The 19,454-nt window shown below is 36.1% G+C and overlaps 1 protein-coding gene across 7 annotated transcripts in view; it reads right to left on the bottom strand.

The window, feature by feature from the left end:
* The window catches only part of RTTN (rotatin), a 91,210-nt gene extending 72,801 nt beyond the window's left edge, over window positions 1-18,409 (bottom strand). For all 7 annotated transcript variants that reach the window (XR_012649740.1, XM_075022888.1, XM_075022890.1 and 4 more), the window contains exons 1-11: window positions 18,308-18,409; window positions 17,322-17,509; window positions 16,463-16,661; window positions 14,559-14,648; window positions 13,359-13,437; window positions 11,678-11,792; window positions 10,993-11,143; window positions 9,868-10,033; window positions 7,627-7,808; window positions 3,507-3,622; window positions 299-469 (exon numbers count right to left, since the gene is read on the bottom strand). Coding sequence is in view for 6 of the 7 variants with exons in the window: in XM_075022888.1 (XP_074878989.1) it covers window positions 299-469; window positions 3,507-3,622; window positions 7,627-7,808; window positions 9,868-10,033; window positions 10,993-11,143; window positions 11,678-11,792; window positions 13,359-13,437; window positions 14,559-14,648; window positions 16,463-16,661; window positions 17,322-17,509; window positions 18,308-18,338 (1,488 nt within the window). In the remaining variant the exon portion in view is untranslated. The remainder of the gene's footprint in view (window positions 1-298; window positions 470-3,506; window positions 3,623-7,626; window positions 7,809-9,867; window positions 10,034-10,992; window positions 11,144-11,677; window positions 11,793-13,358; window positions 13,438-14,558; window positions 14,649-16,462; window positions 16,662-17,321; window positions 17,510-18,307) is intronic.
* Between the last annotated feature and the right edge of the window lie 1,045 nt (window positions 18,410-19,454).

The following is a 19,454-nucleotide window of genomic DNA, read 5'->3' as shown; positions in this document are numbered from 1 at the left end:
CATACCAGAAAAAACACTATAGGAGGAAAAAGAACATTGAATTTCAAAAACTCATTAAAATACTCTATTAAAAATGTTTTTGAAGACTTGAAATATGCAGAAGATGCTGCAGAATGCACTGGTAACTGAAGAATGGACAAAGTTGCCTTCTGTGATCATACATCAGCCAATATAAATCAGATTAATTTCTCTGTCCAGTGGCTATTTTCCCAGTATTAATCACTGAGGAAGGTATCACTTTTTGCCCTCTTAAAATGCAAAACCAAAAAACAATCACTTAAAATTAGTGATGGCATACCTTTTCTACAGGGAGAAGTATTTGCAGTAATCTAACAGTGAAGAGTGAAATGCTGATAAATGCCATTCTGTGATGCACCAACATCACCTCGGGCTGCTCTGCACTTATATTAGTTTTGTGATATAATATAGTTTCTCCAAGTAAACCCAAAACCAGAAGCAATTTGTCTTTCTGAAAACAAAATCAGAAATACAATCATTAGAAATAATTGAAACATTACTGTATCTTTACAGTGTTTATACAGCACTCATAGCATTATTAACACAATTATCCAAAGAAATTAAAAATGCAGAAATGGTATAAAATACACAGCATTTTGTTTGTCATCTGAACAGAACTGTGCATTAGGTCTAGACTTCACTCTACCTTCACTTGTAGTTCTGAATACTTTGGTCAGTAATTACCCATTCCTGGTTACTGTCCCCTCTCCCCCATTTTTTTTCCCCTCCTTAATTTCTGCTCACTACACATTTGAACTTCTGGAATTTTAACTATTTTGGAGTTCACTTTTAATATGGAAATATTAGGAGCTGGTTTGAACCTGCTAATAAAGCTTTATCTTAAAACCTAAAAAAAAAAAAAAAAAAAAAAAATTAATAAAAACCTAACCACCCTCAATCCAAACTTTGAGAACATCAAACATTTTTTATGCCTATTCATTCTCAAAGGAAACAGCAGCACAATTCCCAGATTATGTAAAAATCATACTCAAGAACCACTATCATTTGCATAAATCCAGCTCACTGACACTGGAGAAAACAAAATTAGTTTCTAGAATTTTGGTCACCTGAAAAAGTCAGGTTTGTACTTAAGGACACTAGAACAAAGGTCAAATTAATTTCAGTTACCAGTTTTGGAATGCCAAATAATCATTAATAAGGCAATAGCACATGTGAGATTTAGCTTATTAATTCCAGAAATTGATAATCACTGCTAAGCAGTTAAGCACTGTTTATCTGACTCAATATAGTTGAAGAAAATGACAAGAAGCAATTGACTAAATCAAATCAGTCTTTTAAAGTAATTATCAACACATGTTGTTACACAGGAATATGAAAAGGATTCATTTTCATCTTCAGGAGTTCAAAAATGTAAGTTTCCCTCTGCCCTGCTACAGTTTGCAGAAGTAGGAAGAGGCTCTGCTTCAAGACCATGGAGTCTCAAATCAACAGATTTAAAAAGTTTATTCCTCCCTGAGACAAGGATGACTGTCTCAAAGCTAGTGATCCAAAAAAGCTGAGGGGCTACAGCAACCTGCGGTATCTAACTTTTTGACATGGCAGAATCAAATTGCACTTACATACACATGCCAAAACTGGAAAACAGTAAAAACTTTACTCGGGAGGAAGGAAGCATAAGAACTTGCACAAAATACATACAGTTACAAACTTAAGTATTTTTGAAGGGCTTTTCCAAAATACCTCTTTTTCACAAAGATATTCCAGTGCAGAGTTTTAAAATTGGATAAACAAAGAAACAAAGCAATAACGTTATGCAAGAAATGCTTTCAAGTTTCCTAGAAAGGAGACACATGAGCTCCTTCACTTGGAGCCAATACAAAACACGAAGAGGAAGCATATTTTCTAAGCACTGAAGCCTATCAACTCCAAAAACACAGTCTACTTCTGATAAAAGACATTTATTTGATATAGTACTAAATAATATAAAGGTAAGTTTAACAGTTGTTTCCTAAAATTGTCCATTCAGTTATTTTTATTTACTCAAACACTAAGAAAGTTGAAAAGCTGTTTTTATCTCCTGCCGTGCAATTGCTTTATCAAAATTAGCTTTATTGAATTGCACTGCACAGTCCAGCTCTGCATCACAAATTGATGTAGATTCATAACTTTCAATGGGCGGTGAATTTTATATCTGAAAAGCGTTTAACTAATAAATCTCAAAACTCCACCAATGGAATGAAGTTATATCAGCAAAGCTTTTATTATTTTTTTTTTAAAATCAATATAATAATATACAATTACTCAGCTTATTTGCAGAGTTTTGCTTCTTAGTAGCCTGGAAACAGACATTATCCTACTAACAGCCATCAGTAGGATGCACATGTGATGATTCTCACAGTTTCTACTGTGGTTCGACAGATTTATATGCAGTAGAATATACTGATTCAGGTCATACAACGAGACAAAAGATTATATTAAGCTTCTTAGATTAAATGTTCTGCAAGGAATCTTCAGTACTGACTTGGTGTTGATCAATTATAACTATCTAGTACACTAGATTCAAAGAAAAAAGTTCTCATTCACTGCTAGGTCCTATAAATAACAAATATTATAATTTGTAAAATACAGAATAGGGAAGCCTACAGTAATATTTTAATTAATAATTATTGAAATACCATTGTTTCATATTCAGTGGTATTTTCATGAATTCTAACTGAAATCATGTGCATTTAAGACTACACTTAACTCAAGTTTTTAGACAAGTTTCAGTCTGCAACTCTGGTATGCTTGTTACATGTGTAAGTCGTGCTGGCTTGTTTCAGCTTTCAGTGGTCTTCAGAAAAGCAAGTCGGCCATTGTTACTTCATCTGTCATTCACTAATTTGATGTTTCATGTATATAACAACTCTCAGCTGTGCTCTGATATGTATTTCCAGCAATTTAAATTGTTTGGTCAACAGCACCTTAATGCTTTGAATCTCTCCTGGGCCAAAAAGCCTTCTCCTTTCTTTCCCAGGAAAGCAACAGAGTTAAGGATAGCTGAAATCTGTGCAGGCATCTATAGGTCCTGTGTAGGAAATGGGTACCACCTATCTTACAAGTGCAGTCTTGGATCTAAACAGTTACCTCCCTAATTTTAAACAAATAGTTTATAAGGAGTAAAGAAAGTGAAAGTTGTCATTTACATCAAATTGGTCTCCAACATCTATAGCTGGTACTTTTCCCTCAGATCCCCTTCCCTACACGTGTTTCTCTCAATAGCTGCTTAACAGCCTTTCACTACAAGACAAAATTCCTTACTTATTTTTGTGAGGTGAAACTTAAAGTATCATCTAGTAAAAGAACTTGCATTTAAAAAAAAAAAAAAAATAACGTGCCAGTGATAGAACTAGTAATAAACTATTTAAGATTTTCAAAAGGGTAGCTCAGCAGAAGATTAGACATGTATATGAATCACTGCAGAAAATGTCAGAGGCTTATAAAAGCAGGCTGTTAAAAATGGCTGATCAAAGCCTAAAGAATCTTACCAATTCCAATGCAAAAAGGCTATCATCTTCCCAAACATTTTCAGAAATAGCATCACCAATAAGGAACATGTCTTCAACAAGCAATTCAAGAACTTCCATCGTCACTCTCCTACTGCCTAGGAATACAAATGAGAGGAAAAATTCAAATACAGACAAAATATTATATTATGATATTCAGAAAACACCATTTAGAACAAGGGATTATTCCAGATCCGAAACTCTGATATTTTAGTTTTGCTATACACTTCTACTAAACTAATGCTAACTGCCCTCAACCACCAATAGCTCTGAATCACAGAAGACAACAATCGTATACTTGAAAAAAGACTGCATTTCCTTAAATCCTACAGTACTACATAAACTTTATTACAGCTGTAAATCCTATTACTGTACTTCTTTGAAGTTCAGCATAAAGTCACTTATTTCCCCCACCCAGCCAGCTAGGTTACAGATCTTCCATATGTATCACCTGTTCCTGTTGAACTGCATTTTTGGTATAGCAGCAGTAGCTGTCTTCCTGGATTATTTTGTTTGAGATCTTTTGAAAGGCAAGGAGATGAATATCCACTTTATCCATTTGTATTTTTCTCTGTAACAATTTTCCCTGCTTCTTTTTAGGCTAATATTTATTCATTTTCATTGCTCCTTCTGACTCAGTATCTCTTAATAACAACTCTAATCTTGTCTGTCTATTAGTGGCTTTTATACTTTGTGCAGTTTTGTGCTTGAACAAAGGGCTGCAAAGAACCTGGCCTGAGCTTAAACATTTACAGCCTACATTTACTACAAATATAAGGCTCCCCCTAATGTCCCCAGATAATGAGACAATAGAGAAGCAGTCAAAGGCTAGAAGGTTTCATGAAGAACAAGGCAGAATATCTGGAGCCAGACCAAATATTTTCAACCTCATACAACAGAGGATGCCAAAATTGTCTGGCATCCTAGGGAACCATACGGTAACAGTTTCCCCCAAATACTCAATTTAGTGCAACTGTTGGCTTAGTTACTTGTTGATGGTATGTTTCTATTTAAGACCATGGATAGATTTCACACATCACCACTGAATTTCCCATTTATTTTTTAACTACCATAAAAATTTTGCATCCTTCAAAATCTGTTAAAAAAAAAAAAAGCAAGCTCTACTGCTTGTTAGGATTGAACATTAATTTCCTTGTCACTTTTTCTATCTTTTGTAGATCTTACACACTGTAGAAGCCTTGTTGATATACTTGAGGAAAAAACATATATGTGCGTGTGTGAGACTATATATGTAGTGACAATGTCCACAGCTCATGCAATTTGCAGCCTAAGTGATCTGCTATGAGTGAGCATATGGCAGATAATGACAGAGGGCTTTTTTGAAAGCTTGCTTTTTCCTGTCTCTCAGAACTGCTGTTTTCCATTTATTTTAGGCAAAACGTTGTCAATTTGAAAAGTATATGTCTGAAAACTCAAAAAAGCACTTTTTCTCTCTTCCTAACTATTTTGCAAATTCTTAATCAAATGTCTGTGCTTAAAATATTTGAAAGGTAACTTAATAAATTTCTCCATTATAATGCAAGTACTAAATAATGGTGGTTTTAACTAGAGTTATAGTTTCAGAAATATTTTTAAGTTAATAACTAAACATAACATCTGCAACAATGCTTTGCTGTAGCTGCCATGATCTACAGACACACAAGTTCATTCCACCACACTCTTATATGAATCAGCAAAATACTCATTTCCCAACACCTGTGGCAATTAGTATGTGCTAAGATGTCATTATTACTAAATGCAGAGTAAGACAGTGTCCTGGTTTCAGCTGGGATAGAATTAACTGTCTTCCTAGTAGCTGGTACAGTGCTATGTTTTGAGTTCAGTATGTGAAGAATGCTGATAACACTGATGTTTTCAGTTGTTGCTCAGTAGTGTTTAGACTATAGTCAAGGATTTTTCAGCTTCTCATGCCCAGCCAGGGCACCTGACCCAAACTGGCCAACAGTGTATTCCATACCATGTGACGTCCCATCTAGTTTAGGAACTAGGAAGGGGGGGGCAGGGATTTTGGCCGCTCGGGGACGGGCTGGGTGTCGGTCGGCGGGTGGTGAGCAATTGCCCTGCGCATCATTTGTACATTTCAATCCTTTTATTACTACTGCTGTCATTTTGTTAGTGTTATCATTATCATTATTAGTTTCTTCTTTTCTGTTCTATTAAACCGTTCTTATCTCAACCCAGGAGTTTTACTTCTTTTCCTGATTTTCTCCCCCATCCCACTGGGTGGGGGGGGAGTGAGTGAGCGGCTGCGTGGTGCTTAGTTGCTGGCTGGGGTTAAACCACGACAGACAGATATAATCAATGACTGTAAAACAAATCTTTTGGTGTTCCAGTTTAAATAATTGACTTTAAGACACTCAGTATAAGCACTGAACTTCAGACAAGTATAGTAGCTCAAAACTGATTAAAAAAACAACCAAACAAACAAAAAAAACCACAACCCACACCACTACTGATTTCTGAAAGGACTTCACTCACAAGACAGGTCAGCAAAAAGGAAAAAAGATTCCAATCAACATCTCCACAAGGAAAAGAATTTGAGCTTAATTGAAATATACATTATATTGTAAAATGCAAGCAAATTTTGCAGTAAGCTTACTGTTTTTCCTTTGCCGAGTAATTTAAACAGTTCAAAAAAAAAAAAAGAAAAATCTACATTATACTGTATAAGGTGATAATAATGTTAATAAAAGTGCCTGTTGATTTTACTGAAGAAAACAATTCGGCAAATATAACCACGTGAGAAACAGAGTGTTACTGTCTAACAGTATCACAGTGTGCCTTCAGATCACAGGACTTCAGATCAATGGGAACAGGATAGAAATATTAGTTTGCTTACAATCTATGTCTCATTACAGCACAGTGGAAGAAAGGAGAGTTTAAAGAGTGTGAAAAAACTGAGGGCAAGAGAAACAAAGACAGATCAACTTCATCTGAAAATGATACTTTAGTTCTATGATAAGATGCGAAGAAAGAATTTTGAAAGATGGAAAAACTCACTATATTTTAACTCTGCAAATTTGAAGTGACATGCACCAGAAATGGAAAAGACAGAAAACACATTTTCTGCAGTTTTACATTATAAATAAAAGAGAAGATGCCAAAATGAATATTTAGATATCACTATTCTGAAAGGGGAAAACAAAATTTTTATTCATTTTAGTTTGGTTTATTACCAAAAAAAATGAAGATTGAATAAATTTTCCTGTGGACACATATTAATGCTGATGTTACTGTGAAATACACAAGTAAATCAGTATTTTGCAACAGAACAGAAAGTCATTAAAAAATAAAAATAATCATGAAAATGGAAGATTCGTACATATTTCATACAATTTTTATAAGTTAAAGCCTCTACCCAACTCAGGAAATGTTGACAGGGATATTAAAAAAACAACTTTTAGTATTCTAGTTATAGATAGATACACATTTCCAGCTCGTATATTTGCAAACCTTACCACATGTACCAATACCTGTTTTGAATGACATTGTTTTACAACTAAATACTGTTTTAAACAACTTGAGAGCAAAAAGACTGTCCTTCAAGAACGCTTTGCAATTTAGAACCTTTGTAAATTAAAATAAAAATCATTTGTTGCAATTAGACTATCATTATTTATGGTTCTTAAAACATAATTAAAATTTGTTACTGCATTCATAAGAATAAAACAAACCTTTTTCCGGAATTTTTGGTTATTATTTCTTCAACAGGAGAAAAACTCTATGCTCAAAGAGATCAGAACACGTTTTTTAAGTGTCATTATTTTTTCATCTTCTTGAATGACATTTTATCCAGCCACACCACTTTTCCACCACACACCCATTTTTTCCTACCACTACTTTCCACCATCAGTAAAAAGCACTTGAAACTTCTGCAGGCATTCTGGAAATCAACCAGAAGATTCAAGATTTATGATCTGAACAAAGTCCCTAGAACTGTTACAACTAGCTATAGTATATCAGTAATCATCTGTACCTTATTTATTTGAGGTACTCGCCTCATAATACCAACTTCTTAAGAGGTTTGTACTAAAGATGGGAAGGATACGTAAGTGAAATGCTTAATTCAAAACTTTCTCACCTGTTCTTAGAAGAGGTATTGCATTTTCCAAGATGGAAACACAGAACTGAGGAAGGCTAAGTTGCTTCATCTGTAATTCCAAAGTGTCCTCATTTTCAGCATCTGGTAGGTCAATATGTCCTACATCAGGTGGGGAATGCAGAGAGATTCTGGAGTTTGCATTTGCTTGAGTACTGTTTCCACTTAAAACAACAAACAAACAAAACAAAATAAAACAAAAAAAGAGACATAGTTAACTCTTGCAAAGAGAAAACCCATATATCTATAGATGTTAAAAAAAGCATCAAGTATTTTAATGTCCTCCTCCTTAATGCATATCCTTCCTTCCATCCCAATCTTTCTCTGCTATCTACCAGTGTTGCAGGAAGGGGAGGATTTTGGTTGGTTGGCTTTTTAAATGTCAGAACTGGTAGCATCAGAAATGAACGCCTACTGTTTTGGCAGTCATCTTCAAATGCACTTGGAAACGTGTACTGGAAGAAAGACACATGCAATGAATACAATATTGCAAGAGAAAAATCAGTTGATTTGACATGTTATTTTTGATGAACAAACTCTATGAGTTGCTTGAAGCAAGACCACTTACTAAATCAGATTTCAGCCTGAACTATACCTACTACATTCTGTGCAGCTAGCCACAAGAATTCTTAGAAGGAAAATTAAGTAAGTGTGCCCTATGATTAAGCCTATAGAACTTCCTTGTCCACTGTAAAACAGAAAATATTCCCTTGCCCAAGAAAGCCTTAACTGCAACCAAGTATGTATTATGAAATATACATAGAGTTATTATATATATAATTATTTTAAAATTTGAGCTCTATATATAGTTCACAATTTTATTATTTTTCAACTGCTTTCAAGAAGAATCTAATTCTCTTGGCAGCATTATAATTGATACAACTCAGAACAAATGTTTTTTAATGTTTTTCTTCTTATCCTAAACAGCATTTAACAATCTTGAATTGCTTTAAAAACCTGTATGACTTTTATAGTTGTTTTTTTGTTTGGTTACTTTTTTTATTATTAAACAAGCTGAAGAAACTGAACTGTGGCATGGCTGTGTTACATTATATTGTCTAAATGTAAAAGATGTCTAAAGAAAAGCAATTAAGAATTTAAAAGCCAACTCATTTTAAGAGGTCAACAGAAGACTGTAAGCAAAATAGAAGAGTTCAGCAATACATAGTGGTTCTGATTGCACTTACCAGAGGGTAAGGAAGGAGAGGTATCAATCATAAAAACAATTCAGAAGAGGAAAGGTTAAGTTTCCAGGCAGAATTTGAAACAGACAAACAGACAGATTGAAGAGTCTCAAGATTTAAGAACAAGGAAAAAGAAGAGTTACATAGAGAATGGCAATAAACAAATAATTTATATTGCAATTATGTTGAAAAAGACAAGATTCAGTAAAAGCAGCTCTTCCATATCAAAATCAGCAATGTCAGAGCAACACTACAGTCATTTCCCCCTATCATATTTGCTGTTCAACATCCTGTTTTCCTTTATGCTGTCTCTGGGCTAAATTACATCTTTTTAAGAAATGGGATTCATGGGCAGTAAGCATGAGACTCAAAAGCACTACGAACAAGAACACAGTAAGGATTCACAAGAACTTTTAAATTCCCACATACTAAAAGACACTGGATCTTGAACAGCAGCTTTAAGTCTGTTGTGTCAAGATGAGTAACAAAACCACACCAAACACACACCTGAACATTTTGAGGGTATGCAGATAATTCATAATTTCATATTGGAGTCAAATTTTTAGATGTTATACAACTGAAATTTGTGGTCAGATTTAACAACAAAGTTTCAAGACTTTAATGGAAATCTTCATACAGCATAGCATTTTTGACAATAATGTACACTGTATGGGATGGCCATTCAACTTAAAAGAACTTATGGGGTCACCTGCTGAAGAAAAGGAAAAATCCCTGACTTTATGGCAATAGCCTGAATAAGTGCTTTTCTGTGTCTTACAAACACATGCACAAGCGATAACAATTGACACTAAGATCTCATTAAAAATGTTGGTTGGGTACAGAATGTGGCAGGTAAAATTGTTCTTATGTATTCTGAACACCACTTAGAGAACTAACTGTTCAATTCATAAACATGGTTTGAATTTTCACAGGTTGACAAAACTCTCACATCATCCCACAGGCTGACAAGCAGCTGATGATATAATCCTGTATTAATAATTTTTTAATTGAAGTGTAAGTTATTTCCTATTTTATTCACCTGGAAGATGCTGCATCCCAATCTTGACCATCTCCTCTAGGACGCTGAACCGTCCGTCCAATCACAGATGGCCGAGGGCTACTACTTCCAGGTGATAGATTCCGAGAACGAGGACGACCTCTTGCTTCTTGACAGTAAGATATAGATGAATTCTGGGAAGCTGTGCCTTTATGTAACACAAATCATATATTTTTACTTAGTGGAATCCACTATTCTGAAAGATACTACATAGTGAAGTAGTGGTAAAAGTAACTAAAGTAGGATATGGAAAACACCAAGTAAATATTAGCAAGCTAGGACAATCTATCACTGGCAAGTAGTGGCACAGAGTGTGGAAACTCAATTCCAAGGCAAAACCACTGAAAATTACAGCTGAATAATAAATCTTGAGTTTTAAAAATACAAACATAGTATCTGACTAAAGCTATTGGATTTGTTGATGTTGTGCAAAAAACCAGCCAGTATCATTTATTAAGACACCAAATATAGTGGCAATCTTATGAACAGAACCAGACTACCAATTTACAGAAAAAAACTTGATTATATTCAGCTGACAAAATGGAAACAGGAAGATCATTGTAACTAATGTACACTATTAAATCTACAAAGTTTAAGCATTAAGAACATTGTGAAATATCCCTAATGACTGTAAAATCCAAGACAATGATTAAACTACTTTCAGCCATCACAATAAAAAAAGAAAATTAACACAGCTCATGGAATTAGTAACCAAATTGTTAAGCACTAATAGCTTGAAAACTTTTCTGAAACTCTGCCCACTTTTATTTTACAGATTTCATTTAGTTTTAGTTAAAAAAAAAATCCCTCTCCTGCAAATCCCACAAACAGGTGGATACTGAGAAAAAGTTGATCAATGGAGAATCACAGGAAATTGTAAAGATGAGTAAGTATTTTAAAATAATGCAGGTATTCCAAAAATAATCACTAACATGAATAGTACAGAACAACATCATTTAGCAAAAGTTTCACAAGATTACATTTGCTATAAAGCTGTGGGTTGGCTCTGGGTTTTTTGTATATAATTTTAGATAATCTTACCTGTAGTAAAAACACAACAATATTTCAAACATTGAAACAGTATTTCAAATATTTAAAGATACCTACCTTGCTCTGTGGAAGAAAAACTTGGATCTCTGTGGAAGTTAAGTCTGCTTCTCAAGAAGATGCACAACTGTTGCAGGCACGACACAGCCTGCAAAGCTAACCGATGTCTTCCATCTCCTCCAAAAGCCAGGTTTAGTAGAGACAAAAGGCTCTGCAAATACAAAGCCATCAACACTAGTAGCTGAACATTAATGCACCTTCATGAACACCCACACCAGCAAAAGTCTTGCAGTAAATATAGTTCACAGACGTTTCTAAGTGTTTAAAAATCACAGCAAAGAACAAATAAGTTTAACTACTGGTTTTGTACTGAATACAAGACTATTAGTCCTAAGGGAAAAACCAAGTTCCACATATTTCAAATAACGTCACTACTTCCATTATAGGAGCCCATTAGAGGGTGTGCATGTGACAGTGACACAATTTTATCTTATGCAGAAGAAGCAAAGTATTACTTTACAACACACTTCACTACTGATTAGCAATATACATTATTACAACCAAGTAACTTTCTAAACACAATATATAGCTAATGTCCCCTTTTCTATGCTCCTAAAGTTTACATAAAGGAACTTTTGTTTAGCTTTTTTGTTTAGAAACAAATTGTATCATTTACATCAATTTTTACTTGGCACAACTTATACCATAGCACAATAAAAACCTTAAACCTTATGAGAATTCTTGCCTGTACAATCTTTGGCCTTTGAAGGAAGATCTCAGCAGGAAAATCTTGCATAATCACATCCTGAAGAAGCTCACACGTACTCCAAATTAAACTTTGGTTGTTACTTCTCAAAGAGCTAAAAATGCAGTTCATATTTAAATATGTATTAAAACAAAAAAAACCAAACCGGTAATCATTAGCTTGAACAAGTCTTTACAAGAAAGTTATAATCACAATGCTGAAGAATCTAAAGAAAAAAAATGCTGTAATTCTATTGTTGTACCGTTTTTAAACTTGAATTATTCCTTAGCTATGATAATTCTGTATACAATAAAGAACAAACTCAATTCCAGCTGTTATCAAACCACATGTAAAATAAAGTTCCCAGAAGAGAAATAACTTTATTGATTCTGAATTTGAAATTAAGTTAAGAAAGACTGGAAATTCCCTGTGAAGCTAGCGATTATCTCAGTGGTACAGCAAGTAATCCAATTCTTATCAATAAGAAAGTGTAGGGTTCGGCATTCAGAAGATCTCGCAATGTCACGGAAAGTTAGAGGGTTAGTCGCAGCCTTGTGATGTACCTGTAATCCCGCCTCCCCTTGTTAGTATAAAAGGAATTAACTGCGCAATAAAAGGCGGAAGTTGGCGCTCACACTGTGTGTGTTATCTGTCTCTTTCCCTGGTCTGGGGGGTTGATCAGTGATCTAATCGTGGCACCTTGATAAGAAAGTTTCTTTCATTACTAAGTTTCATGTATAACTTCAAAGCACTTGAATTACATATGTGGGAAGTCACATAAAGGAAGAAATTTATTAGTTATTCTCTAGCATGTATATTATTAAATAATAAGAACCTTTTGTGTATTCTACTTCATTTTTCTTTTTTCTACTGTTTCAGAAACCACTGTAAAAAAAAGAAAAAAATCAAACATGTCCAGTTTTAAGGATCTGCGTCCCTTTTCTGGACTCAGGCATAAAGGAAATTAAATATTAAAGAGGTTTTCCAGCTTCAGACATCTTTCAAAAGAAAATAAAAAAACCCAAAAACCTATTACAAGAAAGCTTACAATTAAGAGTAGACTTGTTAAGTAGTCTAGTCCATGATACTGCATTGTTGACTAACTACACTAGATCAACTCATAAGGAATCCCAACTACAGAACTTTTCCTTGGGCCACTTCAAACACTGTTTTTTCTAAATGAAAGTTAAAGCCCCCCCAAAATTGCTGCAGAGGATGATCTGAATGACTCAATGCCTGGATGAGGCATTGTACCTAAACTTATTGGTCTAAACCTAGTTAACCTACTACTGGAAGTGCGGATTTCTCTGCCAAGTGGTCATGGGGGTCAACTATATAGTGATTTTATTGCAGCTTGCTCTAAAATTAACTGAATGAAATCTTTGATCCACTTGAGAAATTTAGAAGACAAACTGAAGTGGCATGAACAACAACAACAAAAAAAAGGTATTCTGAATTAAACACAAAGAATGGAGAGTGACATTAACAGAAAACTTGTCCTATTACAACTCTGTTTATCTGCTCTGCCCAACTTCAGTGCAGCTTTTATGATCGTTTATCAAAAATTAACTCATTAGGTTATTTACATGAACAGTCTAATGATGCAGAAGGACAGAAATTTAGAACCACTCTTACCTGAGAAAAATAAAAACTACAAGCAAACTAATGTTTATTACTGTACCTTTCATTTGATGACAGAACATGTCTATCTGTTGAAGTCAGAGTTAGCCAAGGAAATGTGGAAAATTTCAAGCATTTCACTGCAAAAAAAGAGTGTGGACATTTTGGAGTATATTTTATAGAAATATTACACTGTTTCCATGGCAAAGTCAAAAACTTATGAACTGTATACTATTTGAAATAGAAATACCTTTCACTAAATATAGACTCACACAAACTCAAGTGTTTCTAATGAGAGTTTTCAGCAATACCAAAAAAAGTACTAAGGTCATCTCAAATCAAAATGAAATACATTTATTGAAGATAGTTTTAGCAAACAGAAAACACAGCATTAGTGGAAGAGTTCTCGATCCCCCACATCATGCTTTCAAATTATAATTTGTCCTGCTACTAAAGAATATTTATTAGCATGATCTCTAAAAAATGGAAAAGTGACCTCATGCTTTTACTCTTTAAAGCAGTACAAATTATAGTTATTACTAAATTATGACACATAATAACTTTTTAACTAACATAACTTTAAAGCTATTTTTAAGTTAAAGTTTGTAATAATTATTGTGCAATTCTAACGATAGCTGTTATGCTGCTAAAAAGTAATCTGGTGATTTACATGCAGTAACTCCAAAGCCATCTTTTAAAATCTAGTTCTCAGCACTGCACTGTATGTTAAACATGACAGTCTCCTGTGAACTGCTAGTATATTGGTACAGGCAAAATAATGTTTGTCAGTGAAACTTTTCATATAATTTTACTGACAAAAAATACAAGCATAACACTGGTTTTCACTTAGATACAAGGTAAAGACTTCTAAAGCACCTAATCTAGTTTTCCAAAAAGCAGAAAGGTACTTCAGGCTAAGCTTTGTTGAAATAAAAAGGTACTTAAACAGCCACTTTTGATTATGGAACACAGACCTTCTGAAAAGCATTAGTAATTTAAATAATTTTTAAAATTACAGCATATTTTAACATACTTTACATATTACAAAGAGTTACACTATCTACTAGAAAAGAGAAAGATCTATCAAGATGAATGTAATTTTTATAAGCATTATAATTGTAGTTTCTGTGATACTAGATTTCACAAAATAACAACAGGAAAAAGAAGAGCCAATAACAATATTTGCAATGGAATTCTATCTAAATTACAACTCTAAGCACTTTCTGTAATTAACATATTCTTATTTTATAACTACACATACCAACTGTTCTTTTGGGAGGTATTTCTAACTGCGGCAGATGACTTCTACCTTGACAAAAATATCCAGTGAATAATTCCTCTTGAGGCAGAACTAAAACAAATAGAGGGTAAATTTAAAAAAATGTACACACGCAAAAAAAAAACCCAAACCCACCAGCCAAAAGCAAAACTCAATTTTTGTTCATACTTTTCCTGAACTGCCTCCCTTTTGCCCTTGAGTTTTAATCTATTAAGGAAACCGATTTAGAATACTCTCAGATGATCAGGAAAATGGAGTAAAAAGAATGTGTTGATGTTTGGTTTTTATAATCATATTCTGCAACTGTAAAGTTTTTTTTCCATTTTCTTACACTACCTCACATAACATACAAGCAACAGCAAAAACAATTAAACAAAATATATTGCCTGAGGGAGAACTGGCAGCCAAAAAAAACATTTCCTTCTACTCTACCTATGTAGTAATAAAATTAGCTTTTTAAATTAACCACTCAAAACCTTTTTCTACCAAAACTGCTATCTTTTCAGGTTAGCTGAAAAGATGTCCCCCCCGTATATAGTATGTATATTGTTAAATACGTGTAATTAATACACTAACTGTACAACAAAATACACACAAGGTATGCACCGTTAAAATCAATCTCTCCAAAACATATTTGGTTCAAAGGATCAAACTAGATAACGCCCAGATTATTAGTTTACAATTTTTCCCAGTAACTGAAGTTGAAATAGAAAGAAAAAAAAACAACACTACTGTTATTAAGCATTATTTAACTCACACATGTATATAGTTTACAGCACAAGTAGAAATTATGTACAATACTTCAATTGGGTAGAATCAAAAAGATATAGCTTAAGTATACATATGTAAAAAATTATTACATTATTCCCCATACAGTGGCAATCTTAGGTAAAAATCTGCTCCTATGTGAAATTAAGAATGAAAGAAAAAGAGAAAGAAAAAAAAAATCAATCACCAGCCACCACATAGTTCTAGCAAACAAAAACTCTAAGTATTAGATAGGCTGCAGAAATCATAGAAAAATTACTTTTATTTCTGAGATTGCACAGTATGAGTGACAGAGGTGTCAGGCAGTATAACAGCAGTGTCTTTCCCACAAGAACCAGGAGGATGAAGTAAGGACCTCCATGGTACATAATTTTCTCCTCTATACTTTGTGCTGAAGTTTTTAAGGCAGAAGAAGAGAACCACATGGGTTTACTTCTTGACTACATCTAAGAGGCACTGTAAATCATTGTGACAGATAGATAATAAGTTAGATAACAGAAGCAAGTAATAGCACCTAGCATATATGCGAAGCACTTCAAACATAATATGAAATCTTAAACAAAGTTTACATATTTTTCTATGACAAATACTTATCCAAAACTAAGCAGATAGTGCATACAACTAATGTATTTTTTAAAATAATTCTACTAGGATCAGTTACTGCTTCTTTTTGTTTTGTTTTGGTTTTTTGTTTTAAGATTTGAACTGCTTTCAAAGTTAAAGTCTACTATGCAAAGAAAAGCAGCAAAGCATACTGGCTTAATTACAGGTTTGTCCAAAGTTGCTACACTTGCTGCCACAAAGCTGTCTTTGGAAGTTACTCCTGTGTCATGCCCTTTTACATTATAGCAAAGATATAACACACTGAAGAAATGGACAGAGAAGGTCTGATTACAAACAACAGGATTGTTCTTGTGCAGAGAATTCCATTATGGGAATGGCACTATCTGATTTAACTCACACTTTCTCTGGCAGAATCTGCTTACCATACACTTCACTGATCTCTAGGGAATAATCTGCCTACTATGCCTGAAAACCTCAACTTTTCATAGCCTAGAAGCTTTTCATTTAATTTACTTTCATTTGAAATAAATCATACTTCAAAATATGTAATTTACCTGGTTGATCTACTGAAGGCTGAGACCGAGTTTGATAACATACTGATAAAGAACTAGAAGGAAGTCCAGAAGGAAGAAAGAACAGTCCATCCACAATCCCATCAATTATAGCCTGCAAGTTTGGCTCCACATTGGGGCGAAGCTGAGAGAAGAATTCCACTGCACCAATTCCAATCATTTTCTGGGCAGCAGGTGGATGCTAGGATTAGGACAAATAACTGACAAAGTTAGCCTGAAGAGTCTCAAGGTTTCAGTTGTTAGGTTTGGGGTTGTTTGGTTTTGGGTTTTTTTTTGGGGGGGGGGGGGGGGCAGGAGTAGGAAAGGAAAGACTGAGTTGTAATGAAAACTTAAGTTAGATTTTGCCTTTATTTGTTTAGACCATCCATCACTATCAAGGATGGGATTTTTTTTCTCTCTGCATAGCTGCTGTTTAGTGATTAAAACACAAGGAATATAAGAATCCGAGATCTCTGAAATTCCTGTAACGTTTTCTCAACTTTTTTAAAATAGGTTGCACCACTGTTCAAATCTTCACTTTCCAGGAACAGTGCAAGTGCTTAGCTGAAATCACGTTCCAAAGAAGAAATTAAACACTAAGTGAGAAACTGAAGAAGCAGAGGAACTAAAGTAGAAACCCAGAAAAGAATTATTTTTTTTTTCAGCTATCCCTCTGATCCATTACAAGTCACTCAATTTGTTTTCATTTCTGCCACAAGTGGTTTTATTATTCATGTCTTTATAAAACACTCTAAAAATCTCATTACATGGAGCTACAAAAGCAAACAATATCCAGTTTTATTTAGCTTTAGCATGCTAAATACATATAGTTTAAATGCAAATAAGTGTTAGTATGTCATACCTTGATCAAGATGTTCACAAAATTTAGTATTTCCTCTTTCATTGGTACAACTGGAAAATTGAACCACTCCAAAAGATTAAGGAAAAGCACTTTTTCATGGACCAGATCAGCATATGAAATCAAGTTATGATCCAATTTAAACAGAATAGTCTTCAGAGATCGTTCTCTTATCTCTGCCAGTTCGTGACCTGTTCCCCCCCCAAAAAAAGATTAAAAAACCCATGAAATCATCTGACATAACTTATTTCTTATTTGGACAAACAGAATACTGTCAAAGATGTGTGAAAAAGCTGGCTTTTATGCTGTCAGTATTATGCTCACCAGAAAGAGAAACATGATCACACTCACCAGCAGTAAGCTAATCAAGTACATCTGCCCAGTGTAAAAGTGTGAAATTCTAAAAAATACACTGATATAACCTGATGCTAAGGGTAAAACATGAGGATGACCTTTTTGTTGAAGCACACAATTCTGAAAACTTCTACCACAGTACACTGTGGATACCGAAAGCTGCCACGGACTCGCAAATCGGACAAAAAAAAAAAAAAAAAAAATCTACCCAAGCCTATCGAACGGACAGGCACCCTTTCTGAAGGGGAAAGCCTTCGGCGTTTCCTAGGGAAGCACCACCGTGTGTCACTGTCCCCTCCCACGTCTGCAGCGGGGAGAAGAGTGGAAAAACACAGGGCGGAAAACTGGCGAGGGGTCCGGGGTGGGGGGGGGGCGGCCGTGTGGACGCGGAGGTCGGGCAGGGACTGCCGCGGAAGGAAGCAGCCCCCCTGCTCCCTCCCAGGCCAGCGGCCGGGCTCCCACACGCAACCGACGGGCCCGTTTCACGGGTGAACCCCCCACAGCGCTGTAGGCGGGCGGGGAGCAGGCCCCTCGCCGCCCCACACACACATGCAGCCCCGCGGAGGGGTCGGGAAGGCCCCGGCGCCCCTGGGCAGCCGAGCCCGCTGCCCCGGGAGGGCGAGGGGAGCCGTTACCCAGCTTCCTGACGAGCGACGACAACTCCATCGCGCCCCTCTCCCCGCCGGCATTCAACCGCCGCGCCGATTCCGCCGCCAGCCCGCCCCGCCGGGCCAACGGCAGCCGTGGTGCACCTTGGGAAACGTAGTTCGCCCCCCGTCCCTTTCATGGCCCGCCGCAGGCCCAGAAGGGACTACAACTCCCATGCGGCCCCGCGCGGAGCCCGCTCGGCCCGCTACGGCAACCGGCGGGGCGGGTGCGGAGGCCTGAGGGCGAGAAACCGCCCCCGCAGCGTAAAAATCCGCGTATCCCCACTTGGAGGGCTCGGAGTGCGGCACCGGCGTGACGAGGTGGTGGTCCGGGGGGGTTAGTTTCCCCGAAGCCGGGCGGGCTGCCCGTCTGGCAGCGCTGGGGGTAGTAAACATGTGAAGAGCAGCTGCCGTTCTCTGCCCGGAGAGGGGCTGTGGCCGTGGCGGTCGGCCTGTCGCGGGGCTGTGAGCTCCGCACGCACCTGTAGCACGATGGATGGTCGTGTCTTAAATTCTGCCGTCGTTCTTCGACGCGTATTTGCAACATCGACTTCTGCAAAGACCGAATTTTTAATTTTTTTTTTTTTTTTTTTGCTGTTGCCGTCCAGTCATGACATGTTTCTTCATCCATCAGTGCCCGCATGGCCCCAATTTGGAAGCCAGGGAGCGATTTCTATGTGTAGCAATAACTGAGTATTTGCAAATGTTTCTTTGCTGTGTCTGGCAGCCCTCTGGACATAGCTCTTGCTGGCTCGAGTAAAGCAAATGGATGAGGGGGTGAAGGAGGAGGTGGATCACAAGGGGGTTTCGTTTTTCTTTTTTATGTAACCCAGACTCCAGAATTACACCGCTTGCTTTGTAGCGCAAGGCAATTCCCCAAAGCAGAATTTCTTAAACATATCATAAAGACGCATGGTACATCATAGGTCGTCTGACCAGAGGGCTGATGTTATTTTTGAAAGATTGTGCTTGCCATCATAATGGGAAAAAATAAATTGATGATAGGTGAACAAGCGACGGACATTGTTGTGTGTATATGCTCATGAAGTTTTTGTGTGTAACTGCAAGGGCGCAAAAGAAGATGGCCTTGTAATCTTCACAATTTCCTTTTTATATCACATATTGCATGAGAAAG

This window comes from Buteo buteo, chromosome 3 (genome assembly GCF_964188355.1).
Source record: "Buteo buteo chromosome 3, bButBut1.hap1.1, whole genome shotgun sequence".
In the NCBI taxonomy this organism is placed as follows: domain Eukaryota; kingdom Metazoa; phylum Chordata; class Aves; order Accipitriformes; family Accipitridae; genus Buteo; species Buteo buteo.
This window is presented reverse-complemented; position numbering and strand designations above follow the sequence as displayed.